The 19,631-nt window shown below is 40.1% G+C and overlaps 1 protein-coding gene across 4 annotated transcripts in view; it reads left to right on the forward strand.

Annotated features, from left to right (window-relative positions):
• Positions 1 to 19,631, forward strand: part of PCDH7 (protocadherin 7) — a 401,709-nt gene that overhangs the window by 175,258 nt on the left and 206,820 nt on the right. The window contains exon 2 of one of the 4 annotated variants that reach the window (XM_033159900.1): positions 5,161 to 5,377. The exons of 1 other annotated variant lie outside the window; for it this stretch is intronic. In XM_033159900.1, coding sequence (XP_033015791.1) covers positions 5,161 to 5,377 — 217 coding nt within the window. The remainder of the gene's footprint in view (positions 1 to 5,160; positions 5,378 to 19,631) is intronic. 2 more of the 4 variants (XM_033159901.1, XM_033159902.1) reach the window with 2 other exon arrangements.

Consider the following 19,631-nt stretch of genomic DNA (forward strand, 5'->3'; position numbering starts at 1 on the left):
TGTGAAGGCTTTGACTTAACCTCTGCTACTCCTTTCCCTATCTGAAGAAGTGTGCATGCACACGAAAGCTCATACCAATAACAAACTTAGTTGGTCTTTAAGGTGCTACTGGAAGGATTATTTTTTTTTGTTTCTACTATGGCAGACCAACATGGCTACCTACCTGTAACATGGCTACCTACCTTTCCCAGTTGAAGAAAATGTATTGCCGTACGTTTAAAGTGCTCTTATATCACTTTAATAGCCATAGACAATCTTAGGAACTGTAGTTTGATAAGAGGGCTTGGAATTGTACATCTGTAAGGCCAGGATGATTATTGAAGTGGTGTGAAAGTGAGCTTTAAATGTACGCTCTGGATGTTACCCTGGTTGCATTGATCCCTTGCTTCCCTTGGTTGTTGTCATACTTCAACCCTCCCATCAAACCGTAGATGGAAAGTAATCAGTACTAGTGAATTTCTTGCCTCCCCCCACCTTCTTCTGGAAAGTGCAGTGTCCACGAAAAGAACAGTAATCCAATTGACTTTCCCCTTCCCTTCTCCCTTTCCCCTTGAAACTGAGTTGCTCTCTGGTTCATATTATCTCTGGGCCATGTTTTGGATTGTTATTAGCAACTTGAGATGACCTGGGGGAATAATATGCCTGCATATATATATTTATATTTTCCAAAACAAAAATATCTTCTCTCCACTGTAATCAAGTCAGTCAGCAGGTCAGCTTACATGGAAATAAAATGAAGAGATAAGTGTAGCAGCAGCCGTGTCGGAGCACTAGAAATAGCCCATGAGTCCTGACAATGTAAAGAGACTAACAGAGCTTCATGGAATTTACTTGTTCCGAACTTTTTTAAAAATGTGAATTATGTAACTATGCTGAGAGTTTTCTTTTTCATGAATTAGCCAAGCATAGCAAGCAATTTGTGGTCTTTTTTTCCTTCTTTGGAAGTGTTATACCTCCAGTGGGATGTGAGAATTTTCTGATTGAGCTGCAGGAGCCACACCTCATTTCTTTCTCCATGGGGCTGAAGCACCACGGAGACCTTCCACCATATTCACACTGATTTAATTAAAAATGGGAGGCATGTTGATATTGATTCATTCAAAGCTCAGTAGCAAGTCAACATTATGCCCTCTGAAAAGCAGGGGGCAAGATTGCCGTTGCCTTTTTGCATCACACATTGGAGGAAAATTAGGAGCATGGCCCAAACAATCTTATACATACAAGTCCCATTTATTTTCAGTGGGAAAGGTGGGTATATTAAAAAAAACTTGGCTGTTCTTTAGCTGCATAGTGTGTTATGCAATCTAAGTGTGTATAGAGCCCTAGATGATTTGGGACTAGGCATGTCAGAGAATCCCTGAAAAAATATTCATACATTTCATAAAACTCCTTTGTAAAGTGGTACAGTCAAACCTCATGTTGAAAAGCTGCTGGCAGTAAATGCTACCTCTAATGTGGGTAGACATGTTTTATGAATGAGACCATGATCAATATGGATGTGCAAAGACCCTTCTTTGTGTGTTTCCTTTCACGGGCCTGGATGGCAACTGCTGCACATCCTTAATAATGCTGTAGTTTTTGCACCCCAGTGAGATTTATTTGAATATACAATATATCTGCTCATCAAACTGAAATATACCGGTATATCTCAAATACTACAATGTGTGCTCTTTCTCTCTCTCTCTGTGTGTGTGTGTGTGTGTGAACAATAGTTTAAAAATAAGCCAGAAGCAGGAAACAATGCCAGAGAAACAGAGGTGTAAAATAAGTATGGAAGAATAATAGGTGTAAGTCCCACTAAACTCAGTGGAGCTTACACCTGAGTAGACATGGAATAGGATTGTGTTGTATGTAAAACACTGATTTTTCCACATTAGGAACTGGAGTATAGTAGTGTGCTATGAGAGGAGTCTGACACGTGTACTGAAAAATGTTAGTTATTATGTTGATGCCGGCATCTCAAAGCAAGATGCCCCTCAAACCCTAACATTGACCATCTTTTTGCCAATGTACAGTCTTGACATTCTGAGGAAGGGTTTGTTGCTTGCTTGCTTGGTTTTACTTACCGGGTATATGTTGCTTTCCCACAATGAGCTGTGCCCAAGATGGCTTGCAGCAAACATTCAAAATAGAGAAGGAAGGAAATAATGGCCTGCTGGGATTTTCTGATGCAGCCTGTGCTAGAGCCAATGAGTGTGGAGGGAAATCCCTGAAGCATCACTATTGGTCAGGCTGACATGACAGGAGGAAGTATGGGACTTCAGAAGGCACTCTTGATTTTGCTTTCTGAAGACCTCTTCATTATTCTGGAAGGTGGTAAAAAAAACAAACCATACCCATAACAAACAAACAAAAAAGATACTTTTTCAGGGAACAGTGAGGTGTGTCCTCAATTTTAGTCATGGATAAAATGGTATCCGGAAAGTCTCTGAAAAGGATGAGGCACATTCATGGGGGAATGGTCAAGTCAATGGAATCTGCATATTGATAAGCAGCATACTGTGATTACTTTTTTAAAAAAACTTGTTAGCTGATTAACACAAACTGAAAAAGTCTCTAAGCAACTTACAAAAATTGATGATGCTAGGGACAAACAGGAAGAGATAAGTAGGACACAGAACCACAGAATTGTAGGTGATGGCTTCAATGGAGGGTTTGTTGTTTCTGTCTGTTAGTATGTTGTGCATTTTTGCTGGCTGGATCTGATGGGAGTTGGTGTCGAATGACATCTGAAGCTCCAGGGATTTCTCACCTCTGCTTTAAAAGCATCTAGTTGGCTATTGCTGATAACAGAACGCAAGGCCACATGGACCCTTGGCCTGAACCACCAGTTCAAAACATAAATTTCAGCCACCAATTTCATTCCTGGCAGTTAACTGCTCATATGAGCAGTGAAATGTGTGTGAGGAAGTCAACGGTTTCAAGCAGGGCAACACTCACTGCTCCTGAAAAATATGAATAAATCAGCTGCCAGGGTTTGTGAGCTTCCTGTTCAAACACCTGACATCCCTAGTGCAAAATAATATCTGCTGTGGAAGAGGGAGAAAATGAACACTGGGTTTCTCTTCAGTGTCCACAAAATGCTGACAGGATTCATTGCCAGGATTATCGCACCATTCCTACCCTTCCCATTTCCAGGAATGCCCTTGGGTGTCAGAGTTCACTGAATAAACTTTCAATAACGTCAGCTATTTGAATTTTGAAATAACACAAATCTGTCATTATAAGAATCAATGGATGCTCAATCCGAGTGGAAGCGTGTGGTGTCGATTGTGGCGGCAGTAGTTTGAAGCCTTTATTAAGTCAGCTGGCAAAATATCCAATCTCTCAGCATTAATTTTTATGGCAAAGGAGTGAAGTGGCTGAACTGTTTTCTTTTCTCTCCCCACTTCTGTTATATATCGCTTTCATGGTCTAGTTCTCGAAACCACAGCCATTGATCTTTAAAACACACACGTGTGTGTGTGTTACTGGTAACCATACTATACTGTAACATTTATGGACTCTATAAAAATCTTACATCGTTTTGGTCTTTCCTCAGAAGAGCTTTATGCCAGACAGCATGAAAGTTTCATGCTACACTCGTCTGTGGCCAAAGTCATTCAGAAGAATTCTGCACCTGAGGTGCCTTAATATAGGACAACCTGCAGCTTTACAGAGACCTTCCTCTGTAGCTGCCCTTTCAAGTGGAGACAGATGTGCAATTTTAAATTGGGGTAGGATTAAACACACACATCTTGCATTCCAAGGCATTTGTTTTCAGGACAGAGGAGGGATTCCAAAATGGCTCCTGTCACGGCATGCACAGTGACCCACCATAAGCTCATGATTCTCCCCAAGTATAACCCAGGCACCAAAAATGATGATTATCAGGCAGCACTCACCTAAGGTCATAAGAAACTCACTTTTGGCTCACAGAATTCATTTTTGTCCCTAACAGAGGAGTCCTAAGGCAGCAAAGGTTTGGGTGTGTGCCCCACAGGTGAAAAGACATGTCTAGGAATTCACGCACCACACACACTCCTTTTCTGGCAGCCCCCATGGGAATGTAGCTAAAAATGGTATCCCCATGGTTAACTCTTCCCCATAATGTTTAGAAATCCTCATTCGCTTTGCGAGTTCCTCCATCTCAGTTACTGTCAGCCAACAAAGAGGAGCGGGGTAGGGAAAGTTGCAATGAGTATGAGAAATGACCATGAGTAATGATTAGTATTGTCTGAGGAGTTTTGCATCTACTGGCAGTTGTCCATGTGGCTGGTTTCATTGCATGCATGTTCATTACTTGACTGCAATATCAAGTGACGACATGCCTGAGAGGATGGTTCCTCACAGATCTAACCCCACACACTGAACTTTCATTCCCTCTCTCTCGTCACTTTTAATGTAGCGCTTTTCGTACAAAGTTTGCACACTCATCCACTAACCTTCGACTGCTTAACACTCAAGTGTACAGAAACCCAAGTGCCCGCCAATTACCCTTGGCACATCCAACGCACACTTTGAGAACAGCTGGTGTATTCAGTAACTTCTAAAATGTCTGCAGGTTGAGTATAGCCACCCTTACATGCCCCAGGGACATCCAAAGCACTTAGACTACCAGAAGTCCACTAAAGCTTCATAGTTATCATGGCACCAGTTACAAAGTGAAGTTGTTGAACCAGCATTTAGGTATGGGGGAGTCTACTGTGTTTTGCCTGATGTTATTATTATTATTATTGCTTGGTTTAAGAATGGCTTTCTCAGAGACCCTACCTTTAGGCATAGGCAACCTTTGGCCCTCCAGATGTTTTGGACTACAATTCCCATCATCCCTGACCATTGGTCCTGTTAGCTAGGGATCATGGGAGTTGTAGGCCAAAACATCTGGAGGGCTGAAGGTTGCCTATGCCTGTTCTAAAATGTCTGCAGGTAGGGTACAACCACCCTTACATGCCCCAGGACATTCAAAGCACTTAGACTACCAGAAGTCCACTGAAGCTTCATAGTTATCACGGCACCAGTTACAAAGTGTAGTTGTTGAACCAGCATTTAGGCATGGGGGAGTCTACTGTGTTTTGCCTGATGTTTTTTTGTTTTTGTTTTTTGTTTTTTGCTTGGTTAAGAATGGCTTTCTCGGAGACCCTACCTTTCAAGTGACATTCAGAATCTTTTCTTTTGCAGCCATTTCGTAGAGTGACGTTTTCAGTTGTGAGTCAGCCTCAGGACCCACATCAAGGGTCATTGCAGAGTTGCTATGACAGCGGTCTGGAGGAGTCAGAAACACCAAGCAGTAAGAGTTCTTCAGGGCCGCGGCTGGGTGCCCTTCCACTCCCAGAGGACAACTACGAAAGGACTACGCCGGATGGCAGTGTTGGTGAGGCAGAGCATATGGAAAATGGTAGGGGCATACACAACACCCCACACACATGCTCGATTTACACTAGCGAGTCCAACATGAAGTAGATTTGTCAAGAGGTCAGTGGGAGGAATAATAATAATCATCATCATCATCATAATGCAAAGGTGATGAAGCTTAAATTTAGGGCTGGATCCAGCCAGATTTTAGGCACTTTTAAGGCCCATTTCAACGGGATGATATGTAAACATCAGCATCGAACCTTTAACGGAAATAACTGGGACTTGAATGTGCTTAAGTTTTGATTGGATCATGCTCCTAACATTGACCCAACGAGGTTGATTAAGATGGGGAGGGGAGAGAAACATGCAAATATAAAGCATATTTAAACAGTATTACTGACACAGTTAAATAAATACATCTAAAAATATCAGCACATAGCTGATGAAACCTATTTAAATTCTTATTTTTAAAAATAATAATATATAGACGTAATTTTTTTTTAGTTGTGCGCCTTTTGTTATTATGCAGGAACTGTATATGTTCAGCATTAGCCAGGAGAAAATAGAAATTCAACTTTCCGTTTAGATTGTTGTCTCTTCCCTGCTTGCATGCACAGGATTTTCAAAATATAGTGTATGTTGCTTACTTCCTATATTCTGCTCATAGCAAGGGGCAGAGGCTGCAGCATCGGGAGGTAGGAAATGTAAGAAAGGCTGTGATACAAAGGAGTGTGTGTGTTTGTTTGTGTGGCCATATATTGTTGCCCACTATGGAAGGCAAAGTACCAAAAACATCAACTCTTCCATGGCAGACAATATTGAGTCTTCGGCTCCTTTTTTGTGCTTACTCACCGGATAATAGCTGGTGGCTGGAGATAGCAATGAAAGCAACTTGCTTAGTCTCCCTTTTGTATCAGAATTTTTGATTGCCACTTTTTTCATAATGGTATTCTGTAATCCCAAATTCCAACAGAGGGACAGATTATTAAAAGAAGAAAAAGTTGCGTGGGCTTATTGTTACCAAGGGTAAAAAAAAAAAAAAAAAAAAAAGTGTTTGCAGCAATGTATTTAGTTTCCACACCACTAAATGACTTAAGTATTTCCCCCCAGAATATTTCATTATTGGTGTGTAGTATGAAGTATATAATAGCAACAGTTCCCAGTTATTTTTTTTCAGTGTGTCTTGAATAGGTCTTAACAATCCATTGCCCCTTGCTTTTATTTGCGTAGATCTGAAATCTTTTGAAGTCAATTATATTGATTTCATAGTTATACCCACAGAGTAAGTTATTGAATGCCAGACAGAGTACAAGCTAATGGTACCATGTGAAACAATGCATGTCTAGATGACATTTGTATAGATGTAAGAGCATGAGTGGAATGGTGTATTGGACTTGCTTGGAACCATATATAGAGTCATTGATTCCGTCAAAAGTATTTGTTTTACTTTCCTTTGGAGATTTTATATCAGCACATAATTAATTGTTCTCATGGTTTTATTTCGCTTAAAATAGAAATATCAACACAACATAAGCAGAACATTTTCTGTGATTTGGGGGGAGGGTTTTTTCCCCATTACACTTCTGAAACAAGTATAACAATAATATATATAAGTATAAGCATTAGGGACACCACATAACTTTGCAGGTTCTGATTGCGCCATTTGTTTTACGGAGAGTCAAGCACCGAGTTGCCATTTTTTCAAGGAGGGAAAAAAGATGATTTTGTTGTGGTGCCATGTTTGAAGCCCTCCAATTAAAACAGCCATGTTTGAAGGCCTCCAATTAAACTGAAAATTAAATTGATGCATGTTGTATTTCAAGTACATTTGTTGCCGTTACTTTTTCACCTCACAAATATGTAGGAAAACAGGAGTGTAAAAAGTTGGTTTAAACCAAGTCACACCATTGGAACGTACAGCCCACTGAGGTCAACATTGATTCACAGTGGCTTGCCAGAGTTTTATTCAGCGAACATTTCCAGCCATATCTGGAGGTGCCAGGAATTGAATTTAAAGAAAGTCTGCATTTAAAGAAATATTTTTCCACTTAGCTGTGTCCTTTCCCCAAAATCCTCTTCATTTTTAAAAATCTCTTATAGCTTTTTTTTTTTTTTAAGTAAGAGTTTATTGCATTTGGCTTTAGTCTGGTCTCAACCTTGCTTATGACAGGTCACCATATAATCAGAATCAGAAGAATCTTTATTTGCATCAGCCACTAGCCATGGCAATAAAATAAAATAAAATGTACTGAAGATAGATGTAAAAGCTTAACAATAGAAAATACATTTTGGGGGGTTTACATCAATAATCAAATAATAGATCTTATTCTAATTGCCCCCACTAAAACCCTTGCAGTTTTTTCTGTCACTTGATCAGAGTAGCAAAGGACAGAGTAGCAATGGTTGAGTGACCAGGCACGGACAATAATAGCAGGGTAAATGACCTCACTCCTCAAATCTTTATAAAGAGTGCAAGCCAGAAGCACATGAGCCACTGCCATCTCCACAGGGACAAAAAGCATTTTTCCAGTCGAGTTTTTTGAAATCGACCCTCAAGTACAGCCGAAAGCAGCATATTCCATCCTGCGAAAGTGAAAGCGTGCCTGTATTTTGGAATTGTTAAATTTTGCAAATAGGGTGCCAAAGTGTCAAAATGACTAGGTGGGAAATAGGTAGGCAGCCGTGTTGGTCTGCCATAGTCAGAACAGAACAAAATAAAATAAAAAATTCCTTCCAGTAGCACTTTTAGAGGCCAACTAAGTTTGTTCTTGGTAAGAGCTTTCATGTGCATGCTGAAAAAGTGTGCATGCACACGAAAGCTCATACCAAGAACAAACTTAGTAGGTGGGAAATAATCATACCTTGGACAAAATTTCCTTGGTCTGACACAAGACAAGTAAGGCAGTGGTCACAAGGGCCAGAGACCAGTGGTGCGATTCTGAATGAGATGGAATTCAGATACTGGATCAGGCAGACAAGAAATGGTGGCCAGAGCAGAAGATGTAGTCACGGAGCAGCTGGAAGTCAGATATGGGTCTAGTGTCATGTGATGTGATCAGTTGCTCAGATTTATCGACTGGCATAAAACAAAGGTCTGTATAAGGCCTGGTGCCTCTCCATTGGTTTGGGAGATCAGCATCATCAAGATGTGGTTACCGGCACTTAGCCTAGAAGGTGTCATTGTCCATAGAATCTTGCTGATGGCTTAGAAAGCTGGTGGGACAGGAGTTAAGGCACCAAAGGCTGATGACTGGAGGCCTTGGCTTCAAACTTCCTTTCTACGCCTTTTACCTATTGCATGCTCTGGTGGAAATATGTCCTGCTGAGTTCCTTGAGAGCTACTTCTGGTAAGTGCGCACAGAATTTCAGCCTTAATTGTTGCAACAATGGTCACTCAGTGTGTAGAACTAGTGAGCTAGCCACAGATATTGTTGTTGTTCAGTCGTTCAGTCGTGTCCGACTCTTTGTGATCCCATGGACCAGAGCACGCCAGGCACGCCTATCTTTCACTGCAACCCGCAGTTTGGCCAAACTCATGCTAGTCGCTTCGAGAACACTGCCCAGCCATCTCATCCTCTGTCGTCCCCTTAATCACACGGGTTCCGAAATGCACGGAAGCTGCGATGCTTCCTGCTCTCCTTAAATGTTACCACCAGCAGAGCATGTCACTGCACCCGGCTAGTTTTTAAGGCTTTGGGCTATGAGATTAATGGGTTTGCATAATCATTGTTGCAAAGTTTAATGTTAAACCCAAACCAAGCAAAGAGGTAGTGCTAGAACTATTGCTTCAGACATTTTTATTTTTATAAAAAGAGCAGTGGTTACAGAAATAATTATAATTATTGAAAATAATAGTAGTGCAACAGAAATGCTACATCATGCTCTGGCTTTTATACTTGACAATTTTCTGCTCTCCCAGCATGAAAATGGAACATTTGTCCCAAACTGACAGTAGGGTTCTAAATGCTGTTGTTGGTTCACAAAAAGGCAGCAACAGGATGTGCAAGCTGTTTTGCTGTTAAAATGATTGCAGATGAAGATAAGAGCAACAATGATTTATATCTGTGTTTCGTTGCTTATATCCATTTTTGAGTGAGGAACATAATATGCAGAGTATAATCGCAATTAAGTTAACTGAAGATAATGATGATTATAATACACACGGTAAATGGGAGTGGGGAAATGGGGCTGGTCTGAGCATAGTTGCAAACCTGGCAATTGGCTGGAATACAAAAATCCCAGAGAACCTATCCTAGCTATTGAAAATGTATTGGAGAGAAAGAGAGCCAAAATCTGTGCATTAGTATTTAGAGGCAGCCTAGGAGCTCATTAGTTGTGTGATCATCCCCGGCTGCTAAAAAATCTTCTAGCTACAGGTAGGTAGCCGTGTTGATCTGCCATAGTTGAAACAAAAGAAAATAAAAAATTCCTTCCAGTAGCACGTTAGAAACCAACTAAGTTTGTTATTGGTATGAGCTTTCGTGTGCATACACACTTCTTCAGATACCTGCACATGAAAGCTCATACCAATAACAAACTTAGTTGGTCTCTAAGGTGCTACTGGAAAGATTCTTCTGTTATACACCAGTGGCCCAGACCATAGAAACAAAATATAAATTCATCAGGTAGCATGAAGATATCCCAGCCAAAATAGCTTGATGTGTATTTAGTCAGGATATTTCATGACTTCATTAATTACAATTTTTTTTTGGGGGGGGAGAGGGATTTTAACATTCAAAGTTCCTTAAAAAGTGCTTCAGAAATCTGGCCATCAGTACTCAAATACATCTTCTCTCTCTTTGTTTCAAATTGCTAGGCAGTGAATAAATTAATATGTAGCAGCTTTCCATTTTGGTAAACAGCTCGAGGTACATGTTTATGTATTTCATTTGCGTCATCGTAGATGCCGTTTTGTTTCATGTCTTTTTAACAGAAGCAATATCCATGTAGGAAAACGGCATGTGTGAAATGGCATGAAGTGTTTGGATTAGGAGGGCTTGATTTTTAAAAAATAAAAAATAAAATAAATCACACGATTCAACAAGTGTTTTCCACCCATACAGTCAACATGTATCCACATGACAATGCACACCCAAGCCCCATTCATCTTGATGGATGCTTTCCTTAATGGAGATGGAGACACATCTCCCCATTGGGATCACTAGTGATGCACAGCTGAAGTGAGGGCAAGAGGGGCTTCCCTGTAGGTATGAAAGATTAACTTGAGCCCTCCAGAAAGTGGGTGACATACCAAACAGTTCTTCTGCCGTCACTGTCTAGACTTGACTTTTCAGTAGCAGCATATCATCTGCCTCCAGTAATTCTTGTTGGCACTCGCCTGTAGGTAATGACAGAACAAGAGGCAATGCACTTTTGCTAGTCTATAAATGTTACATTTGACATTTGAGCGAGGTTCCCCCCCTCCCCAATTTCCCCCCACGCTTCAGTTCCAGCTTTTAACCCTGCCCCACTGGCTTCTGGAGTAGATCTGTACCGCATACATTCTACATAGTTTCATCTCTTGCATTTAATGGATTATTCTGACAACAAGAGCATGGGATCTGAAACTTGTCAGCCATTCATTTGTCCCGTTTAATTGGAACCTAGGTGATCTGTAGCTGCTCTAGTGTAGCATCTTGCATGACTCGCTTTTAATCAGGGACTGCACCTAATGTTTCATTCAGCTTCTCTGCCCTCTCCCTCATGGGATCTATCTTTCTTTTCTTTTTCTTTTTTTTTAAGAAATCCTGTCTGCCTTCTTAATAGTTATGACTTCAGATATTTACAGCTTTCCTTCAACCACTGTTCCACGGCTTTTTCTTAATGATTTATATGGATGCATTTAAACTAGATTTCCCGTGCAATAAGCTAAAGCTGTCTCATTCCCCCACGGCATTTTCAGTGCAAGCTGTGCAGAAGATTGAAAACAAGGTCCTTTTTTCCATGTCAGTAAGGGGAGGTCCTTGAGGTCCTTAAAATAAGGATGTCATTATCACAAAGCTGGTTCACAGTGTACTCACATTTGATGAGGATTCCAATGTCCAGGCCCACTAAACACTCGCAAGAAAACACAATTGGGTGTTAACCTGGACAACTGACATGGAAGTTGCCATGAACACAAAAAGCACAACATCTAGGAAAATTCAGATTTTTAAAAGCTTTTTTTTTTTTTTGTATGCATGTTACATTAGAGACTTGAGCCAACAAAGAAGCAGATTATAGGTTTATGGCACTTTTTTGAAGTGCGTGGGAACTTCATAAGAGCTCTACTGTGCTCAGGCTCAACTCCCATTCTTTCAAAGGTGCTTGTGCATGAGAACATCTTGATAGATTGTATCCTTTGGTTCTATATGACTTCAGAAATGTCACAGCTAAGGAGCAGGGGGAAATGTATCATCTCATCACGAATGTGCAGTGGTCTGACCAGACCTGGTTATTCCCAAATTTTGAAGATTTCATAGTAGATTTTCTTATTTCCCCTATCCTCTGATGTGCCCCTGCTTTCTATATGGGAATCTCATGCTATATATTCAGCAGAATCAAGGGCTCAGCCATCTTGAGACTGCACAGAATACATGTGGAATAATATATTCCTTACTTTCACACAAATCTAAGAAAAACCTTCCTGCACAAAGAACACTTTAAGGAGAAGGCTTGCTTAGAATATTTCTCCTTGACATGCTAGCTTTCCATGGGTCTTCAAGTGATGAAGTCCAAACTTTATTCAACAATGGTAAATTCCCAAGGCACCTGTACAACGTGAATCTTCAGAATGCACAAATCCCTTGCTTGCTGGTCTTGTTCAATGTGTGCACCTAAGATTAGCTATTACTTTTAACATAAACATATGCACTTTAAAACATTACCATATGCTGAGTGGCAGACGAAGATGATGGACTCTGCAGAATTGGCCAAGCTGACTTGCAGGATTCGAGATCAGGACGATCAGAAATTCCAAAGGGATTGGAGTAAATTTGTTGTATATTTGAATGATAACTGCAAAAATTTGAAGACACTAGCAGGGTTGAAATAAGTCCTACAATGGGGACAATAGAGTTAAGACTTAAATTGTGTGGTTGGATTTGAAATGGAATACTTGTTGAAGGGAAGGGGGGAAGTTGATTGTTCAGTAGAGCAGAAAGTTTTTGTGTCTTGTAATGTTGAAAATGTTGTTTAAGGAGGAAAATAATAAAAAATAAATTAAAAAAATAAAATAAAATAAATAAACATGAGGAAATATGCATGAGGAAGAAGGTGTTTAAATGATGTGTAGTGATACCTGTCCAATGATACTATGCTTACTGTTCCTTTGAATTGTCAAACACCATTGGGTAAATATTAGTTATATCACACAAGAGGAGTCGTATGGCGGCACCTCCTTCTAAAATTGGACATGAACACACCCTCCAACATTTCTCTGATGAATCTTGTGGTGTCCTGTTCAGTAACACAACAACAACAAATTTATTAATGACACCCAGTCCATCTGACTGGGTTGCCCCAGCCACTCTGGGCAGGTCCAACTTATATAAATAAACATAATAAAACATTAAACATAAAAACTTCCCTTCAACTGCCTTCTAAAGGTTTTATAGTTACTTATCTCCTTTGCTCTGGGGTAGCAAAACTCCATACCCTCCAACATTTCTCCAATGGAAATAGGGACATCCTACAGAAAAGCAAAACTCCATACCCTCCAACATTTCTCCAATGGAGATAGGGACGTCCTACAGAAAAGCGGGACATTCTGGGGTGGAATCAGAAACCAGGACAGCTTCTGTAAATCTGGGACTGTCCCTGGAAAAATGGGTCTGTATGAAGACCACAGCCTTTAATAAAAAGCCAATGCTATTAATATGTATTAAGTCCTCTTGTGTGTTTATGTACATATCTTTGTTATTAGTTTTAAGCTTCCACCTTGAGGTATAGGAATTTGGGTATCTGGGACAAGGAGGTTATGTGCAGAATGAGCATGAGGGCACACAGTGTGAAGTAATACAGTTTTTCTACTGTTTTAGTAGTGTTTCTGCCCCTTTAAGATTCTGAAGATCTTAAATCTGCATTTTTAAGCCTCTGCATCCTACTAGCTGTGGCATGCCAAACAACTACTTTTACAAGCTTGCTAATGCTGCCTGTAGCAGGACTTGTAGATCTTGTTGTGACTAATGTTATAGTTACATTGGAGTGTAAATTCCAGCACAGCAGTTCAGAGTACAGATGGGAAATGTGCCTTCTTATAATTGTTGTACTAATTATGACTAGTCAAGACTGAGGCCCCACTTTGTTAGGTGTTATGCAAACTTAACCAAACACCAGATTTGCACATCTAAGTTATTTTGTTTTATTTTTGGGAAATGCTTGGTGGTGACACGTCCTGTATAATTTTAGCTCGTTTTCTTTTCGCCTTAGAAATGATCTCTTAAAAATAGCCTTGTTATTCTGAGGGGGCTAGTTTTTGTGACTATGCTCGGTTTGGTAGGACTTCATTTCTGAACCGTCTAGGGACTCCACTAGCTGAGATTTTAGCTGCAAAAGAATAACATAAGGATTGCTGGGCTGGATCAAATGAAAAGACCAGCATTCAGCGTCCGGACAGATGACTTCAGAAGTTCACAAGAAGGCATGAAGACAAAAATCAAAGATAGCTGATAATCGGAGGTAGTTGATAACCAGAGATGATATACTGCCTCTGAACATGGATGTTCAATTTAGCTATTGGATAATAGTACTGATTTGTGTTCCTTAACATTTGGCTAATCTTTCCTAATTGTGCATTGAGGTTATGTTGAAGGAAGAAAAGATGAAATACAAACTGAAGAACTGGATAACAAAAGGGAGATTGTATCGCTAAGCAGATAGCAAATGACAGTACTCTCCCTAAGTTTGGACAAGACAATCTTGTTGCCTCCCCATAAGTGTACTGCTGAAGCCAATTGCTTTCACAGTCACCCAAAGGTGAGATTCAAATATACGTACCTGTAAATTATCTCAAAGGTGTCCAATTTGTGACTAGTGCCACAGTGTCTAGAGTCAGCAAGCTACTCCTTTGCAGCTTGTTACGACGATCCCTTATTTGTATTTCCACTTATGCCTTGATTTCAGAGCCCCTTGTATGCTTCAAGAAGTATATTAGGACACCTATGCATATTAGGCTGCCCTTTGTCTTCCCTGGAATGGAATAGTTGCAAACCTTCAGGGAGAGCTCCCTTCCGTTGATGTGAGTATTTCTTGGATCTTCAAAACGGAGCAAAACTGCTGGGTGGGTCTGCACACTGTTTAGGTTGTTGTAACTCATGCACAAATACGTTTTGATTGCTATGTGTGTAAATCAAGCATATTTAGATGTGCTGCAGAGGGAGATGCATATTGTCAGAGTATTTTAAAGTTAAAACATTCTTTCTGGGAGTTGGCACTCTATGCCTAAATGTTTGTGCAATTGCAATCCATTCTTTATCACAGTTCCCTCGATTGAGTATATGTTAGGCAGACCTCACCTTTATGAGCTGGGCAGCTGTCCAAGGCTTGTGGCTTTTGTCCTCAATAAATTGTTAAATGGAACATGCCAGGCATGGTGCAAAAGTTCATCTATTCTGTGTGAGTTCTGTTTCAAGTCTTTACATGCATGTTGGAAATTCCAGGAAAACCAGTCCTAAAGGCTTCTTCTTCTTCTTCTTCTTCTTCTTCTTCTTCTTCTTCTTCTTCTTCTTCTTCTTCTTCTTCTTCTTCTTTGCATCTTTGGGGTTAACTTGATAGAAGGGAAGAAGTAAAAGGGAAGGAACTATTGTGAGGGCAGTGAAGTATCCTGCCCGATAATTAAATAAGTTTTAGCATAGATTTTTTTCCAAGATTCACAAGCTTAGCCGTTAGGACTCTGTTCTAATTTAGAGGGAGTTATGGCTATAAATCCCTTTTGAAAAGAGATTAGGTAACCCTTGGTTTCAGAGAGAAGAATGAGTAATTTGGAGGAGGAAAAAGCCAAAGGAAATTGAAGCTATGAGCTTGAATTAACTCTGAAAGTTAATTCTGGCGTTCCAGGCGAACGGGTAATTAGAGGTGTGCTTGACCCAAACAGTTAGATATTTTGCTTAAAAGGAAATTAAAATAAAGGACGCATGATACCTGCAAAAGACAAAAGGCAGGCTTTAAATATGATTAAGGTAAAAGGAGCGATATGCCTGTTTCAAAATGGAGTGTGTGCACCCAGAGGTCTAAAACCAGGGAAAGAGAACCATTAGCCCTCCACAGTTGCTGGCAGGGCAATGCAGGTGGGGCTGTGATGTTGTTCTTCTGCTTCCCAATACTGTACTTTACTCTCATTTACTGGAAGGGGAAAGGGGCATGGTGTGGCTTGCAGTAGCAGAAGTGTTGGATTAACTCTGGTGCCATGAATTTGTGGGATGTACAGGTGAAACTCGGAAAATTAGAATATTGTGGAAAGGTTCATTTCTTTCAGTAACTCAACTTAAAAGGTGAAACTAATATATGAGATAGACTCATGACATGCAAAGCAAGATATGTCAAGCCTTTATTTGTTATAATTGTGATGATTATGGCGTACAGCTGATGAGAACCCCAAATTAACAATCTCAACTTTGGGGTTTTCATCAGCTGTACGCCATAATCATCACAATTATAACAAATAAAGGCTTGACATATCTCACTTTGCATGTCATGAGTCTATCTCATATATTAAACTCCAGTATCTAATGAAAAGAATTGCTTACATAAATGGACTTTTCCACAATATTCTAATTTTTCGAGTTTCACCTGTAACATAAGCAATCAAGTACAACACTTCCTGTTTGCCCAGAGTGGACATGTAAGGGGGTGTTACTCCAGCCAGGAGGACTTAATGTCACACCTGGTCTGGAGCTTCCTCCACCTGTGTGTGACCAGGTAGATGGGTGTGACCCTGAGAGACCCCATAAAAGGCCCGTCATGCAGTCTTCTTCTTCTTCTTCTTCTTCTTCTTCTTCTTCTTCTTCTTCTTCTTCTTCTTCTTCTTCTTCTTCTTTTGATACTGATGTATTTTGCTGTCTGCTGGCTCTCAGCCAATAGCACAAGGGGCTCATTCCCATATCGGATGAACTCAAACTGTCTTCTATAACTACAAGCTTAAGCCTGCCTTCAGGGATCTGTGAACTGTGAACTGGATGTGAGTAAACTTCATATTACTTTAAAAATAAAATTGTTGTGTCTTTATTCTTTTTAGGAGGGATAAAAGGGGACTCACCAGGAACAAAACCCAATCTGGACAAAGCCAGATTGGATAGCTTAAGTAAAGAGATTCAAACGAATCTACCAACTAGCTTCCTGCTATATACTGGGGAATGAATGTACTCTGCTGCTGACTCACTAGCACAAGTGAGGAAGGATAATATTTAATCAATATATCCACTCCTAGTATCCACAACATTCCCACATAATTCCCCTTCCTCCTTCCCTGTTTCCTTCAGTAAGTGGCAATGAAACACAGTGTTGGGAAGCCAGGAGACTTCAATAGAAGAGAAATTCTGGTGCGGGATTTCCTCCTTTCATTCCTTTGGCTCCCCTGGCCTATGAAGTACAAGGACATATTCTTGTTAAGTGCTGAAATGACACATAAACTCTGCTCTACACCATTTTTCTATCTATTTGCTCATTTGAGAAGGATAATTACAGAAGCAGATTACTGAACACTTCAACATGGATGGGACCAAGCCTCGTTGTTAATTTCTTATTTTGATAGTTGCCTGGTTCTTTACAAATGTGCCCATGCTTGGGGTCCCACCCCCCTTACTGGCTTGTCTTAACCTGCTTTTCGTTTCTTTGTTTCTTTGTTTGTTTCTTTGTTTGTTTGTTTGTTTCTTTGTTTCTTTGTGCTGTATCTATGGAACAAATCAACCCTAAAGAGCCCTGCAGGGGCACTTGTCCTTTTACTGAGCAATCTGTATTATTGCATCAGCACAGGAAGTGAAATCAAAGTGAATCATATCTAAAATTACATGTAAACAAGGCATAAGACAAGCTTGTATCTAAAGATTTCCCCCCCCCCCTTTTTGCCATGTAATGGATGGTTAGCTTTCTTAATCAAATGATTCCTTCGTTTGTATGTATTTTGGTTTGGTTTTTGTTTATTTGCAAACTGCAAGCAGTGCTATAAAATACCACTGCCATCCACAGAGGAAAAAACATGAACCAGCATCTTTGCAAACAGATTTGCTGAAAACCTGTAAAGTACACAAAACTTGTATTGCTCTTTCTCCTGGAATTATCTCTCCAAAAGCTCCAGCCATATCATAGTAGATTTCATTAGAGAAGGTTAATTGCTTTTACTCTTGAGGGTGGTTCCCCCCCCCCCGCTCTGTCAGCACATATAAGCACTGTGCAAAGGATGCTGTGGCCCTTTTGTAGTCCAAGGGAAATTACATTTATATGCCCATGAATTACTAACACAATGTTTGCGTCTTTAAAAATATAATTAAACCCAAGCTAGTTTTTCACAGCGTGGGTGGCAATTTCCCCCATCATTACAACATTGTTACTGTAGAAGAGAATACCTGGCTACATTTCTCCTGATTAAGTCGCATTCTCATTATGCTACCTAGAAAGTAGTTTGAATGGCAGACCACTTGAGAGATTATTTCTATCAGTGGTGGTTTATCCTCTGTGCTGGTGGTCTTGCCAACACAGCTGCAGCTTCTCATTTGGAGACCAGGGTTCATGTTATTGTGTGACATTCCACCAAAAGCAGCAATTCCAGGAATGTAGTTAAGTGCTTAGCAAATGTGGTGGCTTTTTGATAATTCCCTTTGCCTTGCTCCTCTGTCAGGATGGGTGGGTTGCAGGATCTAACAAGCACCTAAACTTTATCGCATGCAAAAGCCTCTCAGCTGCCTTTGGAGAGGAAAAAAGGGGGATATTTGGGGGGAGAAATAGGCTGCCCTCCCAAGCCAGATAGCATAAAGGAAATCTCTAGATATATCTACACTCTAGATATGTGACCTTGACCAGGGCATGGATTAACTGAGATATGAGTGGAGACTCAGTATACGCAAGCAGCCTGCATCCACCCACAACCCATGGAAGACCTATGGCAGTGATGGCGAACCTTTTTGAGCCCGAGTGCCCAAACTGCAGCGGAAAACCAACTTTTTTATTTCAAAGTGCCAACACTGCAATTAAACCTGAATATCGAGGTTTTTAGTTAGAAAAAACTCCTACAGTTGTCCAAACATCTGCAGTCTTAAAAGTAAAACACAATAACAAAGTTTTCAATGTTACAGTTTTTTATTGAAAAAAACCCATAAACTCTACATGTGCATGTATTTTAGACAAAGGGATACTCAACTTGTATTAATGATTATATGCCAGACTGACATTGTATGGAACAAGCCTTACTCTGGATCATTTTCCTGCATGTACAGGTGTAGAACTAAACTTGCTTAACGCTGAAACAACACCTAAACTAGTGTCTTGGACTGCAAACACTGCATTAGGTAAAAGTTTGCATTTGGCATGCTTCCGCACAATTAATGTGATTTTTGCTGTTGTATGCATGCTGATAATTTGTCAAACCTTGGCTCATAGTTTGTTAGTTTGAGAGCAACGCATACAGCACTCAGGTCATCTGTAAGTCTGTTTCTGGCATCAGATTTGATAGAATTCAAAGCTGAAAACAGCTGCTCACAGGCATAAGATGACCCAAACAAAGTAAGAAAAGCAATCCCAAGTGCTTTCATTGAGCTAAAATTATTTGGCAGATGATTCCATACTTTAAGGATTTCATTTTCTGAACTACCAACTGTGCTGTCCTTTGTCAGCTCTTCACACTCCATCTTCTCAAGTGTTGCACGCAGGTCACAAAATTTATTTTTCCAGATAGAGCTTTCCTGAAACTCCAATAGCTCCATTTCCAGATTTCCTAAATCTAACCAGTGTAAGCAGGAAAGATCAAGTTCTTCAAATTTGGCTTTATCTGGAGAAGTAAGAAAACACAGTGTTGTCTCCATCTTGCGGAACTGTAAAAACCTGTTACTAAAATTTTCCTTTGCAACTGCTACAATGCTAGAAAATTCTTTGTAGGTTTCCTGATGGTTTGTACTGTCTGTAAATGTTGTAGAATTTTCCAAATGCATTTTTAGATTTGGAAAATATTTCAGCTGCCCACTTTCAAGGTCTCTCTCAAAAACCTGCAGTTTTCTCTCAAATGTTCTGATATCACAAAACATCCTTTCTGCTGTTTTACCTAAACCTTGCAGTTTTTTGTTCAGAACATTAAAGTGTACTGTAAAATCTGTAAAAAACATGAGGTT

Source organism: Lacerta agilis, chromosome 9, assembly GCF_009819535.1.
Source record: "Lacerta agilis isolate rLacAgi1 chromosome 9, rLacAgi1.pri, whole genome shotgun sequence".
Lineage (NCBI taxonomy): Eukaryota > Metazoa > Chordata > Lepidosauria > Squamata > Lacertidae > Lacerta > Lacerta agilis.